This window comes from Paroedura picta, chromosome 1 (genome assembly GCF_049243985.1).
Source record: "Paroedura picta isolate Pp20150507F chromosome 1, Ppicta_v3.0, whole genome shotgun sequence".
NCBI classification, from domain to species: domain Eukaryota; kingdom Metazoa; phylum Chordata; class Lepidosauria; order Squamata; family Gekkonidae; genus Paroedura; species Paroedura picta.
In genome coordinates this window covers 19,605,056-19,627,919 of record NC_135369.1, presented here as the reverse complement: position 1 = coordinate 19,627,919, position 22,864 = coordinate 19,605,056, and the positions used below count along the sequence as shown (strand labels likewise).

General features: G+C 51.0%; 2 protein-coding genes across 12 annotated transcripts in view; both read right to left on the bottom strand.

Annotated features, from left to right (window-relative positions):
• Positions 1 to 1,211, bottom strand: part of LGALS12 (galectin 12) — a 31,813-nt gene extending 30,602 nt beyond the window's left edge. Inside the window, exon 1 of the mRNA XM_077325065.1 lies at positions 823 to 1,211. Within this exon, the coding sequence (XP_077181180.1) occupies positions 823 to 906 (84 nt within the window). The 5' untranslated portion in view covers positions 907 to 1,211. The remainder of the gene's footprint in view (positions 1 to 822) is intronic.
• Positions 1,212 to 15,643: 14,432 nt separating this feature from the next.
• Positions 15,644 to 22,864, bottom strand: part of PC (pyruvate carboxylase) — a 444,838-nt gene continuing 437,617 nt past the window's right edge. For 10 of the 11 annotated variants that reach the window (XM_077324995.1, XM_077325044.1, XM_077325023.1 and 7 more), the window contains 2 exons: positions 21,085 to 21,225; positions 15,644 to 16,977 (listed from right to left, as the gene is read on the bottom strand). In XM_077324995.1, the coding sequence (XP_077181110.1) occupies positions 16,729 to 16,977; positions 21,085 to 21,225 (390 nt within the window). In that variant the 3' untranslated portion in view covers positions 15,644 to 16,728. Of the gene's footprint in view, positions 16,978 to 18,691; positions 18,780 to 21,084; positions 21,226 to 22,864 lie in introns of all 11 variants that reach the window. The other variant, XM_077325054.1, reaches the window with a different exon arrangement.

The window sequence follows — 22,864 nt, the reverse complement described above, 5'->3', positions numbered from 1 at the left end:
CCGAAACCCTTCTTAAGTTTGGCAGTTCACAGACTGCCCATGTGGCTCAGCTGCCATTTTACTGATAGGCTTCTGGCGACTGCCAAAATAGTCCCCCCCGCCCCAACTTGGTTCACTAAAGCAGGAAAGGGGAAAATGTTTTTAAACGTTAGGCTTCCCATTCCAGTCTCCGTCTCTCTCTCATGCCAGTTTCATTCCACACTGACACTCCCCCCTCCAATTTTGATTGAATGTAGCACTGAAATCTTTTTTGTTTGTTTGTAAGCAGGGACTTCACGCAGCTCCATTTAATCCCCCCAATTTAAATTGTTTAATTCAGTGATCCAAGACTACAATCTGAGACTAGAATCATGCCGCTAGACTCATGGCAGAAGGCAGAGAGTGGGCAGAATGACCTTAATGTGGGTGGGGAAGTGACCATGGAGAGGTGGCAAAAAGATGGAAGAGGAATCTGAGGGAATCTGTAAACTTTTGAGTTACCTTTGGCTTGGAAGCAAAACGAAGGGTAAATCGGCACAAAAGCACTTTCAGAAAACCCGGGGAAACAGCAATTAGAAAGTTAACTGAGTGCTGAAGAGAGGAAAATCAATGCAGAACAACAAAGAAAACCCAACAAACATGTCCAGTGAAAGTGAGAGAAAACACTGCATAATAGGGCTGTGTCTTTTTTACTTTCTCCTTTCCCTTTCAAGCTACATGTTCCATTGCAAAACTTTCAGTAGTTAAAGGAAGTAGGAGGGTTGCTTCCTCACCTTGGATTTTTCACCAGCAAGGCAAGCAAGGAGGGAGTTAAAAAAAAGAGAAGAAGAAGCCAAAACTCACCGGGTAAAAAACAGGAGCCTGAAGGATATAATCTGCCGTGTCTGTAGAAGACTCCATAGCATAGAAGACGGGACCACAGGGCATTCAAAAGTTTACGGTTGCCGGTTACTTAACCAGTTCTGCTTACGGCAACTTTAAAACTTGCAGGGATCACATGATCTGAGTCACACAGCTGAGACAAGTTTTAAAAAAAACCCCACAGACAATTGTGGGAAAATCAGAAATGCAATGTTCTAAACCACAACTCCTCCTAGGACCGAAAAACAGCACCCAAAGAGTTTAGGGAGGACAGATCAGAAAGTTAAGGCATGCCGAAGCTGAAAATTCCTAGTTGCAGAACAAAACTGATTCTTACAGCCTGTCAGGCAGAGAAATTTCACCACCAAAGGTTTTCCGGCCCAGGAGATGGAATGATGGGGCCAAGGCCATCTGTTTAATCTGGCAGCTGCTGTTAAAGAGGCAGGACAGACCGGTCTCCCGAAGCCAACTGTGGCAGGAGAGTTTCTCCAGTCCTAAACCTTGGTTTCTGGCAGAACCATCTTTGTCAGGTTGCCACCCTCCAGGTGGTAACTGGAGACCTCCCTCTATTTCAACTGATCTCCAGGCAGCAGAGAGAAATTCTCCTGGGGAATTTGATCACTTTGGAAGGTTTACTCTGTGGCATTAGGCCCCACTGAAGTCCCTGTGGGTTGCTTTTAAGCCAAAAAGTCCAAGGGCTTTTTGTTTACGTCGTGATGCTGTCGTAATTGTAATCTGTCTTGAGCAGGATTCCAAAGTGGTGGCATAAAAATATCCTACATTAATATATCTTGCAGCAGGGAGTTCATTGAGTTAATAACTACATGGGGAAACCATTCTGGAATTAGGGATGCCAACCTCCAGGTTGTGCCTGGAGGTCTCCTGGAATTAGAACTGATCTCCAGGAGAGAGAGAGATCAGCCGATCCGGAGAAAATGGCCGCCTTGGAAGATGGACTTCATGGCATTACGGCCCACTGAAGTCTCCTCCCTCTCCCAACCCCCCCAGGCTCCCCCCCAAAAAATCTTCCCCACCGAGCTGGCAACCCTTCAGGTACTCCAGGACTTCTCTCTGCTTCCACAACTGGTGAATCGACCCAGAATGAGATGGGATTCCAAAGATCTAGAGAGCACTTTGGGTTTTTGGTTTGGGATCCCACTTTTTTAAATTCTCCCCCCCCCCAAATCCTCCCTGTTAGGACCCCCCTCAATGATAGCTATTAGCTCGTACAAGATGATCTTCAGACAATAGATAGTGAGCTCCCCCTCACTGGCGGTCTTTAAGAAGCAGCTGGACAGATCCTGATCCTGGATGCTTGAGGCTGATGCTGCATTGAGCAGGAGGTTGGACTAGATGGCCTGTCTGGCCCCTTCCAACTCTATGATACTACAATAGCCGTTCACCTGGAGGAAATGGCTCCCTTGGAAGGAGGACTCTATGCATTGTCCCCTGATGAGGTCCCTCCCCTCCCCAAAGCCCATCCTCCCCAAGCTCCACCCTCGAATCTCCAGATGTTGCCCAATTCACATCTGGCAGCCCTAGAGAGGATGGGGGAAGGTTGCCAGCTTCTGAACTGTTTTCTGGTCTCTTTCAACTGCAACAAGATCGTTTGCAAATTACTGGGGGCTTTTTCTCTCTCCCTGCAGGCCCCCAAAACTTCACTTGCTGATTTCTGCATTTCAGACATAAGGAGACAAGGCAAATTTTCTTACTCCGTGGAAGGGCAACCCTTGCAGAGAAAGAAGACTTCAGTCAGCCCTCTTTCTGCTCTGCTAGTTTTCTGCTTGCAGGGAGCTCGGTCAAAACAGCTTTATCAGTGCTGTGGCGAGCCCAAGATCATCCAGCTGGCTGCATGTGGAGGAATCGAACCCGGCATGCCAGATTAGAAGTCCGCACTCCTAACCACTACACCAGACGGTTCTTCCTCAGAACCTAACGTTGTTCTAGCATCCACAAGCTTCAGAAGAATCAAACTTCTTCTCTGTGCACAGATGTTGTCAGTAGAATATTCAACTTTTCTATTGCCTCTCGTGGTTCTTTCATAATGTGTACCTGCCATTTTGATTCCGCATCTGGAAGCTGGCACCCTTAAACCTGCAGGAAAGCTGGGGAGATGGGGATGTGGGCCTTTCTTTTCTGCCCTCTGTAAAAATGTCATTTTGTTGCTTGTCCCAAAAGTACACTTCTGAGTTGCTTCCTGCTTCTTTTGGGGGGAAACACCCTCTCCCAGGCTTGTCCTGTAGTGAGATGCTTACGCTCTAAGTATTTTGCAATGGCCGTTTCCAGCTAAACAATTGTTTTCTTCATCTGCTTGTCTCGCTGATTGATGCTGCGGACTTCATCTGCCAAAAGAGTCTGCTCGGCTCAGCTAGTTTTGGATCAGGGCCAAGGCCAGGAGGACTTGGAAAGGATCAACATTCCCCCCCCCAACTCTTTCAAAGGGCTTTTTGTTTCGTGATGCTGGCAAATGAGGGATTAAAATTTCTGGTTCACTCTCACAGCAGAGCCCTTCATTCCTACAAATGTTTACGTCCTTGCTTTAATCCCAACTACCCTGTGAGGTAGGCTAGCCTATGAGTAAGGTGTTGCTGGACTATGAGTAAGGTGTTGCTGGACTCCAATGTTATCGGCAGTTGGCAGCTGGAGATCTCCAGGAATCACAGATGACCTCTAGATTAGCGATCCCCAACCTGTGGGCTGCAGACCACATGTGGCCCTTCGACTAATTGGGGGTGGGCCCCGAAGGACGCCTTCTCCCCTCCCTGGCCCTTTACTTCACCCCCCCCCCAGCCCTTTACAACACACTTCATTGTTGTGGCGTGTCTGTATCTCATTTTGAAGGGATGTTTAAACATTACCATGGCGATCAGAGAGCGTTAGGGCAGTGGTTGAGAGTAGAGGAGTAAACTACCCCCCCACCGGGCCTCAGTAAAAGGCATTGAGTGGTCCCCGGTGAGTGGTACCCGGTGATAAAAAGGTAAAAACAGTCTAGATGACAGGGATCAGTTCCCCTAGAGAAAATGGCTGCCTCTCCTACTTCATAAGGTGTCTGTTGTGGGGAGAGGAAAGGGAAGGCGACTGTAAGCCGCTTTGAGACTCCTCCAGGCAGAGAAAAGCGGCATATAAGAACCAACTCTTCTTCTTCTTCTTCTTCTTCTTCTTCTTCTTCTTCTTCTTCTTCTTCTTCTTCTTCTTCTTCTTCCTCTTCCTCTTCCTCTTCCTCTTCCTCTTCCTCTTCCTCTTCCTCTTCCTCTTCAAAGGCACACTTTATAGAATTATACCCCTCTGAGGTCCTTCCCCTCCCAAAACCTGGGCTCTGTCCCCCAACTCTCCAGAAATTTCCTGGCCCTCTTTGTGGGCCTGGCCGAAGGTCACCTGGTAGGCTTGGTGGTTGAGTAGGCCTCTGGACACGGCTGTCCCCAGCCCTGGCAAGGTGTTGGCTTGCTTCTCCGCGTCTAGGTGCTCCTTGTTGATCGCTTGTGTATGTTCAGGTTCTTGATTACCAATTTTAAAGAACACGAGCCCTGCAGTTCTCTGCAAAAATTCTTGGGAAGCAGCTTCACTAAACACAGCGGGATTTATTTTGGGGTAAACGTGTATGGCACCACGCTAAAAAGCTCTTGTTCTTTGTACATTTGGCTCGGGAATAAATTCTGTGGAACACCGTGGTATCAACTTCTGAGTCAGCATGCATACCCTTTGGCATTTGACACTGCGTATCTGCCTAGGCATGCATCATGAACCGGGTGCAGATGGTACTTTTATCTGTGTTCTCATATATTTCATCATTTTATTCTAGGGAAGGCAAGCAGCTGGAGCAATTCGGAGCCCTCCCCATTTGGGTGAAGTGGAGGCCTTAAATTATTTTTTTTGGTTGCTTATAAATCATAATCCCACCAGGGGGCAACATTGCCCCGGATTTCACTTCAGAGATTTCAAGGAGGCCTTTTGCATTGGATAAACGATCAGAGTTTATTTGTATCATTAACCAAAGGTGGGCTATAAGTTTGCTTTAAGAGGGGCTGTCTCATTTCTGTGCAGGGTTATAAGGCAATGAATGGAAAATCTGTGACTGCTTACACTAAAGTCTAGAATGCGGCCACCAACCAAGCCCGCATATATATATATACACAGTGCCGTTCTGAGCAGAATCAGAAACCCAGAACGGGAAAAGGGCCATCCCACCCACCCCACCCCCCTTCTCAGGGACTTGAAAAACACACTCTCCAATTGATTCAGTTCACCTAGACCAGGGGTAGTCAAACTGCGGCCCTCCAGATGTCCATGGACTACAATTCCCAGGAGCCCCCTGCCAGCATTCGCTGGCAGGGGGCTCCTGGGAATTGTAGTCCATGGACATCTGGAGGGCCGCAGTTTGACTACCCCTGACCTAGACGGATGCTTAGTTTGTATCTGTCAAACAAAGTTTGAGTCCAGTGGCACTTTTAAGACCAATCTCTGTACACCAACACCGCACACAAAGTTGGATAAGGAATATGATAAGCCATAAGGAATATGGTTTCTGACAACACCACAGCTGACTTTGACCCCAAACGGCCCATTTTGTTCTCACCCATAACCACTTCAAATCTGGTGAAAACTTGTTCCTTCAGATCAATGGGTACCCTCATGGCCCCATAGTATGCGAACATCTTATCGGCCGACTGGAGCAACACTTCTTAAACTTCCACCCACTCATCCTTCTCTTATATCCTCCTCTTGCTTTAGGATGCTTAGGGCTGATCCTGCATTGAGCCGGGGGTTGGACTAGATGGCCTGTATGGCCCCTTCCAACTCTATGATTCTATGATTCTATACCTGCGATACATCGATGACATCTTTATTAGTATGGACACATGATAAAGATGCTCTAGACAAATCCCACCACACATTCAATAACTTTCAATAACCCTACCATCAACCTGACAACAAACCAATCTGTGCAAGAAATATATTTTCTGGACTCTACTGTACCACACGAAACTTTAGAAACCGGCAAGAAAGGGAGATTGCGGAGTTACAAGTTATCGTGACACTCAGGGCAATTATGGAAACCCCAGGGCTTAACTGATATCTTTACAGATATCTGCTATAAACTCCTTTATGAGGTTGTTTGTTACTTTACTGCTATTCACGGTCTTATCAATTGTCTTCATCCAGTCGTAGTTGTATTTATTACAAAGTTAGTCATCCATCTGGGCTCTCATTGGCCCTTCCTGGCCTCCTCCTGATCAACCACTTTCTGCAGGTCATGGCTGGCGACTTCTGGTTCAATGTGTCTGAAGAAATGTGTGTACGTAGGAACCCAGCATAAACCTTTCTTGGTCTTCAAGGGGATGGTGGACTCAAACCTTATCAGGTTGCTCCAGACCAACATGGCTACCCCCCCCCCCGCCCCTGAATCTTTGAGAAAGGTGAGGGAGACATTGAAAAATCCACCTTAGACCAGGGGGCAACTCTTGGGTGAGCAGGCATGGGCAGGATAGATGGGTAGGAAGTCATTACAAGTTACTGATTGAAGAACAACCACCACCACAAGCCAGGTTTAAACTTGTAGGGTTCCCAGCACCTTGGAATCCCCGCTCCTCCACATGCAGCCAGCTGGATGAAAATAGGCCAGTCATAGTCCTATTAGAGCTGTTCTCAGAGCAGTTCTGTCAGAGCTCTCTCAGCCTCACCTACCTCACAGGATGTCTGTTGTGGGGAGGGGAAGGGAAGATGGCTGTCAGCCACTGAGACTCCTTCAGGTAGTGAAAAGCAGGGTATAAAAACCAACCAAAAACCCCACACGGGTTTCAGAAGGTGTGGAGGAAAATGTCCTGTGACTTGAACAGAGTCTTAATGGTAAGTTATCTGCCCTCCATGCCATGAAAAGTCTCAAGTGCCATTTCTACTCATGAAGCATTTTTTAAAGGGACAGGGCATCTTTTTCTCGAGGCGGTTGGCAACCTTTCCTGTGGTGGATCCAGGCCTGCTTGCAACAAGGTCTGAAGCCCTTTGCTTATTTACCTGGAAGGAAGCCCCGTGGGCCGTAACCAATAGGGTTGCCAGCCCTGGATTGAAGAATCCGTGGGGATTGGGGGTGGAGCCTGTGAAGGGTGGGGCTTGGCGAGGGGAGGGACTTCTGCAGAGTAGAACCCTGTAGAGTCCACCTTCCAAAGCAGCCATGTTCTCCAAGGGAATGGATCTCTATTGCCTGGAGATCCATTGCAGTCCCAGGGAACCTCCAGCCACCACCCGGAGGTTGGCAACAAGATTTGCATCTTCGTAGGCATGCCTGGGACTGCAGAGCAGGGCTACTATCTGGCTAGGGGGTGGGATGGGGGGAACAGGTGGAGACCAGCTGACCGGCATTCCTCCTCTCCCTTTATTGGGCTCCCGGAGGCCTTCCCAGCAGGCTCCCCCTGACTCTTGCAACAGATCAGTCTGTGGATAAAGGCACAGCTACCAGGGCTGCTTGGAAAGTTGGCAACACCTAGATCGGGATTTTCAAGCCAAGGTGCTGGGGCACAGCAGTGTACCTCGAGAGCCCCTCAGATGTACCACGGCACGGGGGACTCCAAGATGGCCATTGCTTGCCTCTGGGTCACCATCCTTCTGGACTGGCTTGCTGGTCCACCATTGAAGTACTGATCAGGTCCGACGCTGTTTAGCTTCTGACGAGGTTAGGCCCACAGAGGTCAACTACTGATAACCAGGTTTGCCAGGCTCCCTTCCCCCACCCACCAACAGGGCATGTATGGGTAGGGTTGCCAGCTTCAGGCGACTAGCCCTGTGGGAGCCTTGGCAACTATTGTATGTGTTTCCTTCAATTATCTCTGTCCACCGGGCCCAGCCCTTCTTGTCTGGCTGCCGGTCCTTGTGAATGAACCGCTGTCCTTCATTTACCCTTGGTGGGGGGTCCGGCAAAATGTTAGCCTTTGCAGGTGAATCTCCGGGTGGGAAGGCGGGTGAATGCATCTTGGCCGTAGTGCCTGCATGTGCAGGAACGTGATGCTCTGCCCGAATTGTTATTCCACGCATTGCAGCTGTTACTGTAAAAATATGCAGGCTCCGGAAAACAAGAGAATTCTTCAGCCATGTGGGATTGTTGCAGATCTCGGGTTGGCGTTCTTTGGGCTGCACCAACATTTCGTTGGGTGGGGCAATAACCCTGCTCATATGCCAAGGCTACTCCCACAGTGGCCTATTGCCCTCATTCACAATTTGGGCTGCTGATGGAGGGAAGTGGGGTTGCCAGCTCTTAGGGGGATACCTGGAGATATTGAGAATGGAGCCTAGAGAGGGGCGGGGTTTGGAGATGGGAGGGACCCAGTAGAGTATAATGCCACAGAGCAGGGATGGTCAAATTGTGGCTCTCCAGATGTCCATGGACTACAATTCACATGAGCCTTGCCAGCATGGCCAATTGGCAGGGGCTCCTGGTAATTGTAGTCCATGAATATCTGGAGATCCACAATTTGCCCCCCCCCCCGCCATAGAGTGTCCTGTCCCTTTAATACAGACTGAATGTATGGAAATAGCATCTGAAGCTCTTTAAGGGTGGGCGGTCAAGTCCTCCTTAACCTCTGTTTCAACACCATTTGTTTTCCTCCTCTGGACCGCTGGCAACCTTGTTCACAACAGGAGTTTCGTGGGTGGACATGTCAAATCTGGCCCTGAATAACTGCTGGAGAGCAAGGGCAGCACATCTCTTCTGTGAAACACTGAAGGACATCTAGAGATCGAATAGCCCTGCTGGGCTGATCTGCAGATACATAAATCCATGGATTGGGCTCACATTGACAGCAAACAGATTTTTGCAAACTTGGGGGACACAACAGGTTTTCAGTAAAATCTGACACTGAAACATAAACTGAAACATAAGAGGTTAAATCCCCCCCCCAAAAAAAACAATACTGCTGTCAGCTCACACACACACACACACCAGGTGTAGCATCTCATCATAGAGATGCCATGACGGTGGCTTTTGAGAGCCACTGGAGGCCCGCAGCTTCAGGCCCAGAGGCAGGTGAGAAATCCTGGAACTGTGCCTGGATCCATGACCTGGGCAGGGAGATTGGAAGGGAGCCGTGCCAGGGCTCAGCAGGAAAGGGGAGGGAATGGGTCTCACATACCTCTACTTGTAAAAATCATTCTAGCATCCTGTGAAGGAAACTGGTTCAGCACATTTTCTTCTTTGCAGTAGCTTGATCCAGCTCCTATCAAACTAAACCCCTCTACCCCACATGCAACCAGCTGGGTGACCTTGGGCTCGCCACAGCACTGATAAAGCTGTTCTGACCGAGCAGGAATACCAGGGCTCTCTGAGCCTCACCCACCCCACAGGGTGTCTGTTGTGGGGAGAGGAAAGGGAAGGCGAATGTAAGCCGCTTTGAAAAGCGGCATATAAGAACCAACTCTTCTTCTTCCTCTTCTTCTAAATGTGTTGGTGAACCTGCTTGGACCAGCTACCTTCTGGCCTACTTCAGTTCAAAGGGAAAGAAGAGAAGAGCTGTTTTTTGTACCCCCCTTTTTACTGCCCAAAGAAGTCTCAAGGTGAATTTACAGAAGCATGGGTGAAATGCCGCTTTCAACGCATGTGCTTTAAGGTGGTGGCCGCAGTTTGTAAGTGGCTGGAATGCTGGATCTTTGGACTGCCACACAGTGAGGAGAGTAAGAAGTAGGTTGACAATCGCCTTCTTCTCCTCACAACAGGCACCTTGCAAGGTAGGTGAGGCTGAGAGAGCTCTGAGAGAACTGAGACTGGCCCAAGGTCACGCAGCTGCCTGTCTGTGAAGGAGTGGTGGGGAAAGCAAGTCCGGCCCCCCCAGATTAGATTCCGCTGCTTTTAACCATGACACCACACTGGCTCTCATCTCAGTGTAGTGGTTAAGGAAGGAAAGGCCAGATTTCCCATTCTGGGAGAAGTTTCCCTTGACCAAATGCAGAGGCCCTTTTCCCGATCCTGTCATCTGAGGTGGTGTATCAAGGGGTCTCAGGAGGTCTCCCACCCCAGCTCTCCTGAAGTCTGCTGCATCACATGCGCACAGAACCCTCGAACTCAGAAGAAGGCAATCCCTCAACACCTTTGCTGTCGCCTGTTTTGAATGCACTCCGTCCTATAAGGGACCTCCCCCCCCCAACATTTTTTTAAACAGCATACCAGCGTGGGAACACTTCCCCCACAGATGATCTGGTTTTCATGATGCAAGGAGTTGGCTTCCTCATGCAGGCTGGCATTCGACAGAAATTCTGGCCGCTGGATCATGTAGGCTGCCCTAACTTCTGCTTCCTTTCTCAGATGGGGGGGGGGGGATACAGGCTGGGAGCTGCTGTGCCCCAACTGGGATGGGCTCTCTCTCTCGCTCTGTGTCCTTGGATCCCAAAGCTGCTAATGTATGACCTTGCTAGATCTCAGGCCCCGGAGCCTCAGAATTCACCGGGCAGGAATCATGAATTCTTAATGCCCCGCATCGATTGCCTCCTTGCCGGCGAATCCCTCTGCCCGATCCATTCGGATGGAAGATGCTCTTTGCGCATGAGGCTTGCCTGAGCCAGGGAAACGGGCCTGGAGGTTATCTTCAAGGCCAGCAGCCAACAGACGGAAGCACGGACCACATTCAGACCTTGCCTATGCCCTGAATTTGCGGAGGGGCCTTGGGCAAACGCCTTTCAATCTCGGCCCCCTCTGCGTGTTGGTACGGGAAAACGAATTGTGTGCCCTCAGTTTGCAGCTGACTAGGGCTATGGGGTTTTCAAGGCAAGAAGAAGAAAAGCTGGTTTTTGTACTCTGCTTTTCACTACCTGAAGGTAGAAGAAAGCTCTCTTTCTTGCATGCCCAAGGAAATTCTGATCGCCACTTTGGGATCAGGAAATGAATTTCTTCCAGCCCAGAGTGGCTAGGCATTCTGGTTTGGGGGAAATCACCTGGGTATACCACACTACTGACCCCTATCTTGTTTGGAGCCAGCATGCTTGAGTCTACACATGTGCTACATTTTCAGGATCAGTCATTTCCCGCACAGCGGCTGGAAAACATAGCCTTCAAAAGGGGGATTTGACCAATGTGTAGCAGGCCCATAGAGTATTGCGGCTACACTGATGGAACAGGACTTGGGCGTCATGGGTGCTCAGCCCTATGCTGTCATGGTCTCGGGCCAGGCATTCCATTTCTGCCTTTCCTACCTCGCTGGGTTGTTGTTGTTGTGAGGAAGAGCATTTGCCTGGCCTGCAGACAGTCCCAGGTTCAGTCCCTGGTAATGCCAGATGGAAGAAGAGCTGGATTTTTGGACCCTGACTCTTACTACCCAAAGGAGTCTCAAAGTAACTTATAAAATGACTTTGTTGCCAGCGTTTGGTCTTTCTGGATCTGCTTGGATGGAGCTGGGAAGCCACCTTATTCTGAATCAGGCTATTGGGCTACAGGGGTCAGTCCTGTTTCCTCTGCACAGCTGTGGCTTTCTGGGAATAACATCTCCAGCGGGGGGTCTTTCACACCATCAGCCACTGGATCCTTTTAACTGGAGATGTCAGGGATTGAACTGGGGACCTTCTGCCCTCCCCGGATTTCACACGAGTTCAACCGCGGCCCCTCTCGCCCTCCTCTCCCTTCCCACCGCAGCAGGGTGCCCGCATTATGTCTCTAAATGGGATTCCATTTGGTCTGAAACGCTTAAATTATATATATTTAAAAACCGCAAATACCCGATCAAATCAAACAGCAGATTAGAGTCTCGAAATTTGCAGCTTGATTAGCTGTTTCTCCCCCCCCCCCCCACAAAATGGCTCGTTTGCGAATATTTGTCCTTGCAAATGGGAATTGGATTGGAGAGATGAATGTTTCGGCATGAATGTTAAGATCAGCTGCTTAGCCGGCCTTGGAGAATCGGGGAGGGGGGACAGGACATGCAAAAGGCGTGGCAGATTCTTTGTTTCTTCCTTGTAGCTGCTGGAATTGGTGCACCCCCTTGAAGGTCTGGCCAGGGCATCTCTTGTGCTCTTATCATTCCCCCCCTCCAGAGAAGGGGGCACGGCTACTGCAGTTGACTTCCGGAACAACGCCCTGGGTGAGAGGAGGGTGCAAAGGGCAGGAGCCTTTCCCTCCCTGTAGCCTCTCTTTCCCTGGGGCACCTTTAAGACCAACAAGATTTTGGGTAGAGGCTTTGTTAGTACTAAAGGTGCCACCAGACTCAACTTTGTCCCGTTCTTTCCATGTTGCAGGTGGGAAGGGGTGGGGGGTGGGGGGTGGGGGGCTGAGGGGAGGGGATTGGCAAAGGGGTCCAGTTGAGCTTGTGGTTGAGCTGCGATGTGAACCGGATGCCTCACTGCTCACATCCTTACCCTCTACTGTTAAACACAGAAGCAGGCTTTCATTCTGTGCTGCTCCCTGGATTGGGACCCCCCCCCCCCACATCAAGCAGGCGCACAACCAAACACGACTGTTACCGACTGCCTGTCCGTTCCAAGGCGATGTGGACACAGATCCCCTTAGGCAGGAAACAAAGCTGCACGCTTACAAAATTGCTCAGAAGGAATCTTGGGCTCAAAGGGGAGGGAGTGCAGATGAATCCCACTGGGCGTTGCCTGTCCTCTCCTTTTCTTCAAGGTAGGCCCTACGAGGAAACCTGTGAGTCATTTCATGGGTCTCATTCATGCTTCTAGTTTGCTGCACCTCCGATCCCAGCTCTCTGCTTGGTTCCAGGTAGTTGTGAGCTTCCTGCATTCTGCAGGGGGGTTGGACTAGATGTCCCTAGAGGGCCCTTCCAACTGTATGATTCTAGATCCTGTCGCCATTGTGTATGGGACATCCCCTCCTGTTGATTTGTGTGGGCGACTTACTCCATGCAATCTGCCTGGAGTCCCTGGTGAGAAAGGTGGATTAAAAAGAATGTGAATACATTTTTGGCTGCGCACCCCACTGAGAACACGGCTGCACAGGCAGACCGCTTACTGTACACCCGGGGCGCGCATCCAATGCCTGCAGCTCCCAAATGGAGTAAGTGATTATCTGTATGCCTTGGATGACTTTATGGAACTCGCCATCAAGGGATGGCTGTAGCCCACGCAGGCAGAGGGACTGCAGTGAAATTTCCTTGGGAGAACACCGGGGTCACAGACCAACCCCTCCCCTTGTTTTAGTCTTTAAGGCAGGGGTAGTCAACCTGTGGTCCTCCAGATGTTCATGGACTACAATTCCCATGAACCCCTGCCAGCATTTGCTGGCAGGGGTTCATGGAAATTGTAGTCCCTGAACATCTGGAGGACCACAGGTTGACTACCCCCCACTTTAAGGGATCACTTGCCTTAACAATTTAAAAACTCCTTTTTGGGTAGGGAAGGTCAGGACCCCACATCCTCTTTTCTCCTTTAGGCTAATGTCAGAAAGGAATCATTGCTGAAGAACTGGTGCATGCATGCCTTTGGAGAAAGCGTATGGGCAGCATGGATCTGTGGCTCTCAGTCCATCCCGAGGTTTTAAGAAACCTTTTCCTTCCTGAATCCCACAGAGTCTCTCTGGTATTCGAGAATAACCCACCCCAACTTTCCCCCTGGCCCTGTGCTTCGACCCCCAGCTGATCTACAGGTGGGTCAGTCCAGCAATTCTCTCTGGTCTTCTTCATACCTTCCAGGCTGGGAGGCTGATTCCCCCCCCCCCCCTGAATGCTGCGTGGGAAGGGAGCTGCAGCTGAGGCAGCCGGCTGAGCCGTGTCTGCAGCCCCCACCGAGGGCTCTCTTAATTCTCTGAAAATTCACTCTCAGTTTGAAGATGACAATAATAGCTTAAGAATAATTGACATGTTAATAAGATGATGCCTTCAAACGTTTCCTCACTTGGGTGAAGGAGAGACGGCACTGGGGGGCGGGGAGGAAGGGAAGCGCTGGAAAGCGGAGGTGGGAGAATCATCCGAGCAGAGACTGTGCAGGGGACGGAGACGGGGGTGGGAGGGAGGGGGAGATCCCCCCACCCCCGGAAACGAGGGTGGCCAACTTCCTCACCCTCCCTGGGCTCCTGTGCCCTTAAGGCCAGCCTGGCTTGTGGAAATGTTGCAGGTGAGGCTTCCTTCGCCACTTCCATCCGTGTCCGGAGACAAGCTCTGCTTGACGGGACAGTTCTGTGCACTGCGAGGTGCCTATGGTTGGCAACTGCCCGTCTGTTGTGGGAGTTTTTGTCCCAGCTTCCTTCTGCCTCGTAGTGACAGGGTTGCAACTTGCAAACTCATCGGAGGTAGGGTGGGAGGAGCCAGCCTGGCTCTCTCCTAGGATGCCAGTCCCCTGGTGTTGCAGCTCATCTCCAGGGGGCAGAGGTCAGTTCCCCTGGAGGAAATGGCTGCTTTGGAGGCGGGGGGGGGGACTCCACAGCATTCCACTCCACTGAAGTCCCTCCCACCCTAAATCCCGCCCACTCCCAGCTCCACCCCCAATTCTCCAGGCATCTCCCCGCCCAGAGGTGCTTCTGTGCTCTTAACAAGAGGCCTGAGCTGCAGATTTCAGCCTCGGAAGCTTTTCACGGTATGGATCTAAATGAAGGTGGCTGGATTTGCATTCAGGGGCACCTGCAGCAGAGGTCCTCAACGTGGTGCCTGGGGGCAATGTGGGGCCATCTTTTTCTGGCACCCACTGAGTGCTTTTAGGGAGTGGGTGGGGCCAGGTAGGCCTTTTGCCCAACAAGGCTTCTGATTGGCCACTGGGATCCTGATTGATTGTGCAAGGGTTTTTTAAAATGTCGCATCGGCAACAGCTGCCACCACAGCACCAGTTGCTGCACCAGGCCTCCTCAACCAGGGTTTCCTGACAGCCCTGGGGTTTGCCTGAGGCAGGGGGCCTGCACACAAAAGCTCCCGCCTCCAATAAGCCCTTGGTGGTCTTAAAGGTGCCATGGGACTCAGATTTCCATGGGGTTTCCTGACAGCCCTGAAAGGGATTACTAAATTCGTGGGAGTTAATTAATTCTTTATATATCTTAAATTTGATTTCAATATATATTTTAAATTTGATTGTTTTTATATATATATAAAAATTTGTTAAACATTTATTTTTAAATTTGATTTTTAATACATATTTTAAATTTGATTTATTTAGATCTATAAAATGTGTTAAACATTTATTGTGATATGACCACCTACGATCATGTTGACCCACCTGCCCCTCTCCCAAAATGGCCAATGATGGGCCCGGAGAGGGTGGGAAGGGAAGGGAAGGGCGTGTCCGCAGCTCTGCTTCCCAACCACATTCTACACAGTTGTGCCACTGCTGGGGTTTCTCGAAGCCGGAAGAATGTTTTGGGGGTTTCTCAATGGTAAAAAAAGTTGAGAAAGGCTGATCTACACGGTGTGACTGAAAGTAAACTGTAGTAGCCATTTTGTGGCTGGCTCCACCCCTTGCGGCAGCCATTTTGTTACTGCGCCTGCAGTGCCATGTCTGAATTCCAAATCTGCCCAGCAGCTCAAAATGGTTGGAGACTAACAGAATTTTCCAGGTTTGGGCTTTCAAGTGTAAAAGCTCTTTCTGTCGGATATGAATCAGGATTTGGCAAAGGCAAGCTGATTCTCCACTCATATTTGACAAAGGGAGCTTTGACTCTTGAACGCCCCAACCGAGGAAACCTAGTCCTTTAAATTTGCTACTGGTAATGCTAACTGGAACAGAGCAAAAAGAATCTTTGGAGGCCGAACAGAAAATGACCTTGTGACACAGAAGGAAGCCCCCGCATTGAGACCCCGGAGACAAAGCAGTTGCAAGGGATGCTGGGAAAGAACACCCGTTTGCTCACTCTTGCCCTCACCACATCAAGCACATGGACCGAAGGACACCGAAGCACGAATCCGTGTCATGAGATCATATACATATATATATATATATTTCATTTTTCTTTCCCCAGCTTTTGGCGAAATTTCCGCCAGTCCCACACGACCTCCGTCAGTCTGGGTGGCGAGTCTTATGATTCCTTGGACGCTGATTCCTCTCAGGCCATTGCAGTTCCTCAGCAAGCTTTGCTGGGGGAATCGTTGTGCTCTGTGATTCTGATTTGTTCCCTCACCCTCAGGTGGAAAGGAGCAGGGAGGGAGCGACCGTGAGCCCCTCCACAACCCCCCTTCTGATTCGGGTGAAACAACCCTGTAAACATTTGGCCCAGGCCCTCCTCTGCCTCAGACCCTTCCGCCTTCCCCTACAGCTCTTGATTCTTTGCACCTCACCCCCCAAAAGAGATGGTGCTCAGCTTCTCCCCTTCCCCAGGAGAGGACTCTGTGGCCAAATATCTGAGGAGAGAGGGAGGGCGTCTTTAATTTCAGCCGCAGTGAAGAAGCGGGACCTCACCCTGACACCCATACCAACATTCCTCGCCGCGGGGGACTGCTAGAGGGTCTCACTAAGGGCTTCTTGCTTTAGAGGAAGCCACAGCCGTAGAGGTGGGGGTGAGAGGAAAAGAAGCCCTCCCCCTGCTGCCAAATCCAATTGGTCCACATTGTCTGGGAAGAACAGGAGCAGCAGGATGGCAGAGGGCCTACTGTGCAAAAATGGGGGGCCTTTTTGTTACTCTGTCCACTCTGATCCTTTGTCGTTCTTCCTTTGGGTGGGGGAAGATTCCTAAGACTGGTTCCGGCCTTCCTTGTGGAGGTAGGGCAGCTACTGTGAAAGAGGTTCTGGCGATCCCCCCCCACACACACACTCTGCCCGCTGTGCCCCTTATCCTGATGCTGGACCTGAAGAACCATCAGAGTGCAGGGAAGGAAAGGAGGAAGAGGAGGAGGACATAGGCCCTGATGCCTCCTGATGAGCCAAACTCTTTAAGACCCAGAGCTGAAAGAGGCAGCGGCCAACTCTTGAAGAGGCTGGATAGGATGTACAGAAAGCAAGAGAAGCAGCAGGGCTTTTTTTGTGGGGGGAAACTGCTATGGGGAGGGGGTGTTATTCGATCTCTAGGATTAGATCGTCCCCTTCCAAGCTCATATCCGGCTTGACGTAGATTTTTTTGATGGTGCCCGACAAGGGAGAGTTGACTACCATCTCCATCTTCATGGCACTCAGAACGCAGAGGGGCTGCCCCTTTTCAACGACGGCCCCTTCCTGCACCTTGATGTCGATCACTTTCCCAGGCATGGGGGCCCCAATCTGGCCTTTAACATCCTTCAGGGCTTTGGGGTGGAAATGCATTTCCTGCAGCGGGAATAAAGGACAGGGTTATGGTTATTTCCTGATGTGCTACCTTTCTATATGCGGGGAAGAGGGAACCTCTTTTTTATTTTTAATATAGAGCTGCCGCACCGGCACATTTGCGCCCGCCGGCGTGCTGGCGGCAGCACATCCCCCCGGTGGCGTGGTGCTCGCGAGCGCCCCTCCTCCCCGCCGCAGCCCCGGTACCGAGGGCTCCACGAGCCGGTACCGGTCTACAGCCCAGGGGTTGGGGAACAGAGGAGAGCAGGGAGCTGTTCCTGCTGGCAGCCCGGGATAGGGCTCACAGTAATACGTTAAAATTACGGGAGGAAAGATACCAGCTGGATGTTAAGGGGAAACATTATGGCAAGAGTACTTCAGCAATAGAATGGGCTGCCTAAGGAGGTGTGAGCCCCTAATATTGGCAGCCATCAAGCAGTGGCTGGATGGACCCTTCTTGGGGATGTGCTAGGCTGATCCCACGTCGAGCGGGGGGTTGGACTCCCTGGCCTGTATGGCCCCTTCCAACTCTGTGACTCTATGCTTTAGGCTGATCCTGCGTTGAGCAGAGGGTTGGACACTCTGGCCTGTATGGCCCCTTCCAACTCTATGACTCTATGCTTTAGGCTGATCTTCTGTTGAGCAGAGGGTTGGACACTCTGGCCTGTATTGCCCCTTCCAACTCTATGACTCTATGCTTTAGGCTGATCCTGCGTTGAGCAGAGGGTTGGACACTCTGGCCTGTATGGCCCCTTCCAACTCTATGACTCTATGCTTTAGGCTGATCCTCTGTTGAGCAGAGGGTTGGACACTCTGGCCTGTATTGCCCCTTCCAACTCTATGACTCTATGCTTTAGGCTGATCCTGCGTTGAGCAGAGGGTTGGACACTCTGGCCTGTATGGCCCCTTCCAACTCTATGACTCTATGCTTTAGGCTGATCCTCTGTTGAGCAGAGGGTTGGACACTCTGGCCTGTATGGCCCCTTCCAACTCTATGACTCTATGCTTTAGGCTGATCCTGCGTTGAGCAGAGGGTTGGACACTCTGGCCTGTATGGCCCCTTCCAACTCTATATGCTTTAGGCTGATCCTCTGTTGAGCAGAGGGTTGGACACTCTGGCCTGTATTGCCCCTTCCAACTCTATGACTCTATGCTTTAGGCTGATCCTGCGTTGAGCAGAGGGTTGGACACTCTGGCCTGTATGGCCCCTTCCAACTCTATGACTCTATGCTTTAGGCTGATCCTCTGTTGAGCAGAGGGTTGGACACTCTGGCCTGTATTGCCCCTTCCAACTCTATGACTCTATGCTTTAGGCTGATCCTGCGTAGAGCAGGGTGTTGGACTTGCTGGCCTGTATGGTGCCTTCCACCTCTATGATTCTATGATTGCCATAAAACTCTCTTGTTTCTTCATCATATATTTTGAGCTTGTTGCTCTTTCTTTCCAGCAGCAAATACAAGTTTATGCATTAAGATGAGGCAGCCTGCAAGCAAAAACAAATCTTCTGCAGCAACTTGGGATTTTTGGCTCCTGTCCCCTCTTTTTCCCGGTGGACTGGTGCAGCACTCTTGTTTCTGGGCGGGCTGCTGTTAAGACGGGCTGCGAGAGTGGTGTCGTGCTGGCTTAGGATCTGAGAGACTCAGGTTCGAATCCTCATTCGGTCACAGAAGCTCGCCGGCTGACCTTGGGCCAGTCACACGCTTTCAGCCTCACCTACCTCACAAGGCGGTTGTTGTGAGGGTAGCATGGAAGAGAGGAGAATGACGCAAGTCTCTTGGGGTCCCCAGTGGGGAGAAAGGTGGGATCTAAATGGAGTAAATAAATACGTGAGGTTCCAGGTGCTGGATTAGACAGCGCTTTGGTTGAGACCTGCCAGATGCCTCCTGGAGAAGCAATTCCCAACCAGGGTCCCAGGATCTCCTGGAATTACAGCTCATCACTGGACTACAGAGATCAGATCCCCAGAGCAGGGATCCCGCAAGAGCTCCCCAGGGGTTGCGTGGCCTTTCCCAGAAGTTCGGATGACAACACTAGACACCGCCTGAGCCCACTTCCCTTGTTGCTCTACAGGCCTTGCCACAATGGAAATGGTAAATAGTTGATTGGCTGGCTCCTAGAATCATAGAGTTGGAAGGGACCTCCAGGGTAATCTAATCCAAGCCCCTGCAGCCTCCGCTCCCCGAATCCCTGGCCAGTCTGGCCTGGGAAAAATTCGCCTTCTGATCCGAAAGTGGCAATTGACATTTCCCTGGGCAGGCAAGAAAGGGCCACAGGAGCCATGCGCCGCCCGGCCACTTCCAACCCTTTCTGCCCACCCACTTGCAATCTGCCTCATTTCACAGACTCCTGCTTCTTACTTCTGTGCTTCACTTCTCTGGAGGGGCATCTCACCACTTCCAAGGTTCCTCAAAGCCTGAAAAGTATTTCAGGGGGGGGCTCCTCCATGGTCAAAACCAGAAAAAGGCTCAAAAACCCCCAAAGTGTCTCTGAGCGTGTGCAGAATGATTCTTCTGTGTCTGCCTTTCTTCCATCCTGGCTCTCAAGGCAACAGAGGGTGGGGAAGTTTCCTGGAACGAACCCACAGGATGGGCCCCCCACCCCCACCCCCACCCCCCGCACATCCCAGATCAAAGCCGAAAACGGCTGGGCTAGATGGCTGAGAGTCTTGGCACCTCCGATGGGAGGAAATCAACCTAAACTTGGTGAGCCTCTGGCCCAAAAACGAGGAATGGGCCTAAGCAGAGGAAAGAAAAATGGCCTGTGCTCAGGAATCACTTAATCACCCTTTATGAGTAAGACTTGTATTTTTAAGCTCTTGGCTAATTTCATCGGCAGCCGCTGATTGTTATCTGCTTTATAACCCCTAATGCTGATGAATCCAGCTATTTATAATATGCGTGGGGCGGGCTGGAAGGAGGAAATGGGAGCCCTTTTAATTATCGGGAGGTTATTCAAAGCAAACAAACATTCATAAATACGCAATAAATCTCCATACACTCTTGCCCTGTGACGTTCCGCTCCTCCAGCTCCGCTGCCCTCAGCCGCATGGGGGTCTCACCCTCCCTCCCAAGCAGCTCGTCTCTTCCCTCCTCCTCCCTCGCTGCCCTTTAGATGGAAACGGCCTTCTGAAGTAGCGGCGTCATGCCGCTTTCCTCCTTCCTTCAAGCCTACTTTTTCTTTGGCACAGCCTCGAGTGTCCCTCCCCAACTCAGACAAAGCATTTAGATTAATGCAACCCATCTCCTTCCTCCGTTTGCCATCCCTGTCGTCCCGCTCCAGTGCCCCAGAATCCTAGAGTTGGAAGGGGGCAGGCAGGCCATCTAGTCCAGGGGTAGTCAACCTGTGGTCCTCCAGATGTTCATGGACTACAATTCCCATGAGTCCCTGCCAGCAACCGCTGGCAGGGGCTCATGGGAATTGTAGTCCATGAACATCTGGAGGACCACAGGTTGACTACCCCTGATTCTAGTCCCACACCCTGCTCAACGCGGGATCAGCCTAAAGCATCCGTGATAGGTCTCTGTCCAGGCGCTGATTGAAGGCCACCATCTCCCCACGTCCCTAGGCAGCCTCTTTTCTCTTGTAAGGTCCTTGGGGCAAGGACCAATTTTCTTGGTAAGGTAAAGGTAAAGATATCCCCTGTGCAAGCACTGAGTCATGTCTGAGCCTTGGGGTGACGCCCTCTAGCGTTTTCATGGCAGACTCAATACGGGGTGGTTTGCCAGTGCCTTCCCCAGTCATTACTGTTTACCCCAGAGCAAGCTGGGTACTCATTTTACCAACCTTGGAAGTATAGAAGGCTGAGTCAACCTTTAGCTGGCTGTTGGGATCAAACTCCCAGCCTCCTGGTCAGAGCTTCAGGCAGCATGTTGGCTGCCTTACCACCCTGCGCCACAAGAGGCTCCATTTTCTTGGATGTTGCTCTATAAAGTGCAGTAGATTCTGATGGAGTTGTACCAATAATGGGATTACAGGGAATAATATCCAAGTGTCTAGGGATAAGGGTCTGATCTGCACTCCACAGCTCCAAAAAGCACTTATGTTTCAGCAGGGTTTAGCCCCCAATGACTTAGCTCCTATTTATTGATATGGTGACAGCTATTTCCTCACCTTCAGGGCTTTAGTATCTTTGACCAGAATGGAGCGCAGCTGCCCGTTGAGCTCAAAGAAGACTTCCCGCTGTCCGGCTCGGTTTAAGTCCCCCAGGGCTAAGGCTTTGATGTGGAGGGTCTTGCCGCGTTCCAGCTCCACCTGCAGAGGGAGACAGTGAGCTCATAGTTAAGCACAAGTTGAGTCCAGTTACCAGCCCCCCTCCATGAACCCTTAGGGATCCCCTTCTCACATTTTATGCTCGGCCTGTATGATCTTCTCTATAGCTTTAACCCTAGGCTTGCTCTACGCTATAGTACACCTCTGCCACTCAATTTCCTGACTATGCCACTGATGATGTCATAAATCTGCTTCTCCTTCCTGTCACGTGACTAAGATCACACACTTGCAACTTTGTGGTGGCCATGCTGACCCCGAGAGGTGAAAGAGGGTAGGGAAAGGTTGAGGGCCACAGCCCTTGGTCATAATTGTACCCATTACTCCAAGTAGGATCATCCCTAACAATGCTTGCAATCCACTTAAAACATGGCTAGGAAACTCCTACTGCAGATGCTGACAGCTCACAGCAGCTTAAATAATTCGGGTCTGGTTTTTAATTTTCCTTAGAGGCAGAGGCAGCCAGCATTTGTTAATAGATTCAGGTGAGTGGCCAGGTAGGTCGGAAGCAGCAGGACAAAGCTGGAGTCCGGCGGCATATTTAAGACCAACCCAGTTTTATTCAAAGTATAAGCTTTCGCGTGCAGGCAACACTTCCTCAGATACAGAAGGAGCAAGTGTCACTGTCTATTCTTCTTATCATTACTGGCCCAAAAGCCCATTGGATGTAAAAGTACCATGAGTGCTAGGCAATCCCCCCTGCTCTGGGCAGGGTAGCTGAGGCCTCTCCAGGCAGTGGTGGGCCTTTTAGGGGCTGGGAGGGAGCACTAGCGGGGACTCTGTTCCCCCCACACACACCCAGGCAAGGCCACCGAAGCCTCTCCAGGCCACAGCGGGCCTTTTTTGGGGAAGGGGGGAGCACTGGCCTGGCAAGGCTGCAGCCAGAGCTGCTCGGGTGGGGGGGGAGCACTGGTGGGGACTGGCTCAATCTCTCCCTCCCGGCAGTACCACTGAGACCTGGTGAGGCCGCAGCTGGGGTTGCTTGGGGTGGGGGCGAGCGCTGGCGGGGGCTCCCTCCCCAACCCCACTGGCCTGCAGTCCCAGGCCTTCCGCCCTCCCTCCCAACTCCTGCTTCCTGGGCTGGCAGGCACTTCTTCCATATGCAAAAAGTTGGAGGGGGGATGCAACCAGGGGCGGGACATCCTTCCCGACTGGCCGTTAGTTGGGCAGCCAGCCAATCAGGGATGGGAGAGCTGGGACAGCCTACCTGATTAGTGGTTAGGCGATGAGTCCCAACTCCTCCCAGGACTCTCGTACCGCTTTATTTAAATGTGCAGCTTGCTGTCATCATCATCATCACCATCACCATCTCAAATGTACAGCCCACTTTTCTCACCGGGATCTGCTTCCTGGGTCAATGCTGATATATCTCAATGAGCCAACAGAATCACTGCTGCGTATTTCTTCAGATGCATCGAAGAGGCTAGTCCATAGGTAGGCTGGCAGCTTCCATTTCAATGTATCTGAAGAAGCGTGCATGCACACGGAAGCTTCTACCCAGAATAAAACTTTGTTGGTCTTAACGGTGCCGCTGGACTCGAGCTTTGTCCTGCTGCTTCACACCCACCTGGCGGCCCACCTGAATCGATTAACAAACGTTGTCTGTTGGGGCCTCAATGGAAAA